The sequence below is a fragment of the Myotis brandtii genome, unplaced genomic scaffold, assembly GCF_000412655.1.
Source record: "Myotis brandtii unplaced genomic scaffold, ASM41265v1 scaffold186, whole genome shotgun sequence".
Classification (NCBI taxonomy): domain Eukaryota; kingdom Metazoa; phylum Chordata; class Mammalia; order Chiroptera; family Vespertilionidae; genus Myotis; species Myotis brandtii.
This window is the reverse complement of record NW_005356905.1, coordinates 3,001,175-3,007,126: the sequence shown is the minus strand read 5'-3', so window position 1 is coordinate 3,007,126 and position 5,952 is coordinate 3,001,175. Positions and strand designations below refer to the sequence as shown.

Below are 5,952 nucleotides of genomic sequence, written 5' to 3'. Positions count from 1 at the left end.
GCTATGATAATTGGTTGCACATGCCTAAAATTTTAACCAAAAAAAAACCTTAAGTAAATAAATATATCTAATAAGTTCCTGTGTGTCATGATTACCCAGGCTGCTAGTCATGCAAATGATCATACCCTAAGCATAAGCCTTGAAGGGAAGGACTATATCTTGTATACCTTTGTATCCATCAGGTCTCATACAGGAGAATCTAATAAACATTTGAAAGATGAATGAATGGATGGATGGATGGATGGATGGATGGATGAATGGATGGATGGATGAATATGTTTCCTTTAAGGTGACTCATACATCTTTGAGTTTCTCTAGATTGTTAGCACAAGGTTTTGCTTAAAATAGAGAATATTTAGTGATTGTATGAGTGTTCAAAAGAGGAAAGGGAAACGTCTCCTTTCTTACCGGGCTACACTATTGTTCTAGATATCATGGAATATGCATTTTCTAGCCCACTTGTCGCTATCAATTATTGACTGTCAAGGGCTCCAGCAAACTAGAAGTCCCCTATGCACCAACCATTCCACCCCTGACCCTTGCCTTTTCTTTGAACCTATAACAATTTTCTAAAGAATTTTTTAAAGGATAGGATGATGTATTCCTTTGATAATGAGGAGGGAAAAAATTAAGAAATCTAACTTGTATGGGTTCTGTTCATATTTTCTCTTCTCCCACTTCATTTATAAAGGAGTTTGTAATATCAGGGAGGTTTCAAACTGGGGCACCATACCAAATCCAATTTATGGAACTTTTTGACAGCCTAACATTGGTTTTTTAAAAATGTAATTAATTGCTCTACTACATTATATTCTTAGTGACAAGCAAGAAAAAACTGACTCTGGCTAATTTAACAGAAAAGAATTTGTGAACATGCTCTTGGTCGGCCCCAGAATCCAAATGAGGGTGGAGGACCAGACTCAGGGCCATGCAGCCAGGAACATGACTCAAACCCACACAGCAGGGCCAACTCACCCCATCAAGACCACACTGTCACAGGATACATGCTACACCTACACCTCAGATAAGGCTACTGCTGCTGGCACCAAACTCCCTGTTTCCCTGGGAACTCCAGTATGTGGCCACTACAGGGCTTCCCATAGTCCCTGCTTCTTTGCATCACTAGCTGAGAAGTTCAGGGCAGGCTCCTGCAATCAGCAGAGCCCAGATCGTTCGAGTGGATGAAGGAGATTGGGCAGTAACTAGAGATGGGAGGTGGGGGGAATTGAGCCACTGCCTGCTACTGCCCTGTCCCTTCCTTGCTAATTTTCAAATACCTCCCTCCTACTCCCCCACCTTTGCCCCTTCTGAGTTTAGAACCCCTAAACAAGCTTAGTAATTTGCACATTCATTGACAAAATTAACACAGTTGGAAGCACTGAGTTAAGAAGTCTAATAGCTGCCTGTTCTTGGTAAATATTTATTAGGCCATTTTTAGACAGTGGTAATGCATTCAATTAATATTTATGAATGCAAAATAGAAAGCCCTAACTGGTCTAATACAGCCCTAAATGGTCTAATGGTTATGATTGCACTCTTCCAGTAATCCTTTCAAATTCAGAATTAGAATCTAAATAGAGTCTGTGAGTGCCTTGAGAAACCAATTAAAATCTTAATCCCTCTATGGAGTGATTCTTTGCCTGCATTATTGTGCTGGCTCACTGTTTCCTAGTCCATCAACGGCACTGTCAACTATGGCCCTTCTCCAATAACCTTTAATCCATCTAACAGAGTGAGCAATTGAACAGCTCAGTGAAAATTTACTTGAGTTCAACACATTCTTGGATGTGCTCATTAATTTTCTCAAAAAGCTTCCAAGAGGGTAAGTGGTAGCCCAGAATATGATATTTATTCATGAGTTGCTTGGCATGTAGTCACAGCCTTAATTTCACATACAAGGAAATGCTTTTAGCTGTAAGCATTTTAACTTCTGTTCAGAACACAACAAACTCATCCTCTAAAAATCCTAGCAATTAGTTTATTGCTGAGTTTAGAGGTTTTTCAATAAAACCCATCCATGGCAGAAGAATTTTTGTATGTGCTACATTGCAAAAGACTAAACTGTCAGATTTAGGCTCAGTTTTATATTTACCTAGCATAAACTATGTGCCAAACACTTTTCTAGGCAAGGTTACAAACATTATCTTATCTATCACTACAAACACATAAGGTAGAGTTAATCCCACTTCACTGATGAGGAAAGCCAAAGCTCAAGGTCTATTTGGACTTAAAAAAAGAAACCACAGCCTGGCTGCCATGGCTCAGTGGTTGAGCATCAACCTATGACCCAGGAGGTCACAGTTGACTCCCGGTCAGGGCACATGCCCAGATTGTGGGCTTGATCCCCGATTCCCAGTGTGGAGTGTGCAGGAGGCAGCCGATCAATGATTCTCTTTCATCATTGATTTTTCTCTCTCCATCTCCCTTCCTCTCTGAAATCAATAATAAAAATATATTAGAAAAAAAAGAGAAAAATCACAGAGCCCATTGGTGGTAAAGTCAGGGTTTGAGCCTAAGTTCTGATCTAAATCAGCTCTCTGTCTCAGCAGAATGATCCAGTATGAGTAAGTTTCAGCATGAAAGAGTAGCTAAGTTGGACCAGGCTTTAGGAAGAGATGAGTAACATGGAGCAATTCCTTCCAGATTGAATATTATGGAGTAAGCCACTGATTAATGCAAATTGCTGGGATTTCACTGAGACACAGCAACTTGCATCCTATCTTTCAAAACTGGGTTGAAAGAAAGGACATGATCAAAGCAAATGGGTGTTTCATCTAATGAAAGGCTGATGATGAAAAATGGCTAGATATAAATTTTATCATATCTCAATGCATAGGTTTAGAAAGCAAAGGCAAATAAACAATAAAACAAAACCATGTATTTAAAAAAATGATGTAGAAAAGTTGTTTTGCAATGCCTAGTGACTACATAATTGGACAGTCTATAGCTGAGGCAGATATTTTGCACCTTTTTTTTCCTTCTTCACTTTCATGATTCCTTGCCAACATACTAGTAAGTAAGTCTGGACTCGTTGATTAGGCCCAAGAGTTGGTCCAAGGGTGCATTCACATGACTCCCAGCACCATCTTGGTAACAGATCCTCGCTCTGGCTCCACAGCATGGAATTCAGGATTCTATCTGGTTCAAGCTGTTTTGGCTTGGAGAGGTTAAGAGTAATGAATGAGGAGTTTATTTAACCTACCCTGTTATATGACTCTGAGGTAGATGAGGTACACCTGGCCAGGGTGCAGTTGTCTCCACCATGTACCCAAGCAAGGCCATGTCCCGGACTGCTTTAGCACCCTGTGTGTAAGACTGGGTTTGAAGGGGCAGCTGAGCTTTGAAAGGCTTGATGTGAGTTTCATTTGCTCAGGCTTAGCATCCGCAAATGCCTATCTGCTGGTGTGGTCATTTTGAGGGATCCTCCAGTGGAAGCACTTCTCTCTGTTAAAAGAGGAAATGAGAGCTGCATACCCTACCTGCTCTGCCTACAATGCTGCACCTTTAAATATAGAAATCTTGTTTGATTTACCCAAGTGGTGTCTTCATGTGGTTGTTTAGTCAATCTGAGCCTATTATTCACATTTATAAGGTTGGTGAGTGTACAGAGCCAAATATCTAAAACAGTTCCAAGGTCTTTTGAAAAGAGATGGGTAGATTTATTGCAAAACTGATGTTCAGTGATGATTCTCATCCTTGACCAAAATGTAAGGCTCACAGGAACCTTCAAGAAATTATTTCTTGCCCTAGCTGGTTTGGCTCAGTGGATGGAACATCAGCCTGTGGATTGAAGGGTCACGGGTTCAATTCCAGTTAAGGGCACATGCCCGTGTTGTGGGCTCCACCCCCAGTAGGGGGCTTGCAGGAGGCAGCCGATCAATGATTCTCGTTCGTCATTGATGTTTGTCTCTCCCTATCTCCCTTCCTCTCTGAAATCAATAAAAATATACATTAAAAAAAGAAATTATTTCTTTCTATCACATCCATCTAAAATGATTACCCTTGGCCAGGCCAGGTGGCTCAGTTGGGTGGAGTGTCATCCCATACACCAAAAGGTTGTGGGTTCAATTTCCGGTCAGGGCACATACCTAGGTTTTGGGTTTGATCTCCAGTCAGTGTGCTTATGGGAGGCAACCAACCAATCAACCAATCGATGTCTTTCTCTCACTTGATGTTTCTCTCTCTCTCTCTCTCTCTCTCTCTCTCTCTTTCTGTCTCTCTAAAAATCAATAAATATATCCTCCAGTAAGGAAATTAAAAATAAATAAATAAAATGATTACTCTTCTAGACATATCACATATTCTTAAACTAAATTCTGCTAAATAATTCACATAGAAAGGAAAGTCTAGGGCAGTGATGGCGAACCTATGACACACGTGTCAGAGGTGACACACGAACTCATTTTTTTGGTTGATTTTTCTTTGTTAAATGGCATTTAAATATATAAAATAAATATCAAAAATATAGGTCTTTGTTTTACTATGGGTGCAAATATCAAAAAATTTCTATATGTGACAGGGCACCAGAGTTAAGTTAGGGTTTTTCAAAATGCTGACACGCTAAGCTCAAAAGGTTCGCCATCACTGGTCTAGGGCAAAGGAGGCATAAAAATTTAAGAAATGTGAAATGTGCTATAGCAGTAAAGCTTCTAGAAGGAGGGTCTTAGTGTAGCAACAGAGTCTACTGTCCTTTTGTATGTAATATTTTCATGTGCTTTATAAAGGGAAAACATTAAAAAGTAATTGATACTAATTTGAAGATCTAGGCATATAATTCTATAGGAATTAATCTCTGGAAAATATTTTTGTCTGAAACACATAATTTCAAAATAACTTCTCAGCAGAAATGTGCTCCTTGCCTTCCACTGTGTTTATGGCTGATGTAGTCCTCACTCCATTTTCAATATTTATTTAACCATCTACCCATATCTTTTACTAAGAAACATACCTTTCCTTCTCATTTTATCAACTTGTAGCTGTTCTCCTTCTGTGGATCCAGTCCATAGGGAAAAAAAAAATGAGCAAGGTTATTATGTCTTTGAAAATTTTTTAAAAGGTGATTTCATTCTTATCATTAAAGTCATTGTTATGAACCATGTGGACTTTTTTTTAAATACATTACTCTCTGACATAATTTAGCTTCATTAAAGGTCTAGCTCTGTTTAAGAATAATACGGATTTTTGGTAAACTTTTCCTTTCAATCATTTTTTGGCTTGTGTAATCCACCAATACTGCTGTTTTTTAGCAGAAAGGATGAGTCACAAAGGAAAAAAATCCTTTTACAGGGTCTTATAGTGAGACTAGAGGCCCGGTGCATGAAAATTTATGCACTGGAGGGGGGGTTCCCTCAGCCAGGCCTGCCCCCTCTCACAGTCTGGGAACCCTCAGGGCGGGAGGTGACCTGGTGATCAGGGGAAGGCGATGCCCCATCACACCTCTGCTGCTGCCACTGCTGGCAGAGCAAGCCTCGGCTGGTCCTAGTTACCTGAGCCTCGGGCCGGCCCTGGGCGGGTGGGCAGCTGCCATCAGAGGCTTGCCTGTGACTCAGGCTAGCCCTGGGCGGCTGGCAGCCTCCATCTGAGGCTTGCCTGCAACTTGGGCGGGCCCTGGGCAGCTGGGGAGCTGCCATTGGCAGTGGAGCAGCCAGCCCTACCCCCACCATGGGCGCTGCCATCTTGTGAGGATGTGATGGTTAATTTGCATAGTACCTCTTTATTATATATATACTAGAGGCCCGGTGCACAAAAATTTGTGCACTCGGGAGGGGGGGGGGGGGGGCCCCCCCCCCCGCCCCCGCCTCTCCTCATCTTCCTCTTCCTCGCTGTCCCGAGCTGGCCTGGCAAAGGGTCAGTTCAGTTTAGCAGGTCCTGACTCCTTGGGCCAATGGTCAGGGGCTGTGCGGAGGGCGGGGCTGTGTGTGTGGGGCGGGGCTTGCGGAGGGCGTGGCTTGC

The 5,952-nt window shown here is 41.8% G+C and overlaps 1 protein-coding gene across 1 annotated transcript in view; it reads right to left on the bottom strand.

Moving 5' to 3' along the window:
• LOC102253479 (U4/U6.U5 tri-snRNP-associated protein 2-like) overlaps nt 1-1,856 on the bottom strand; it is a 6,402-nt gene extending 4,546 nt beyond the window's left edge. Inside the window, 1 exon segment of the mRNA XM_014537975.1 lies at nt 1,765-1,856. Coding sequence (XP_014393461.1) covers nt 1,765-1,856 — 92 coding nt within the window.
• Nucleotides 1,857-5,952: the final 4,096 nt, after the last annotated feature.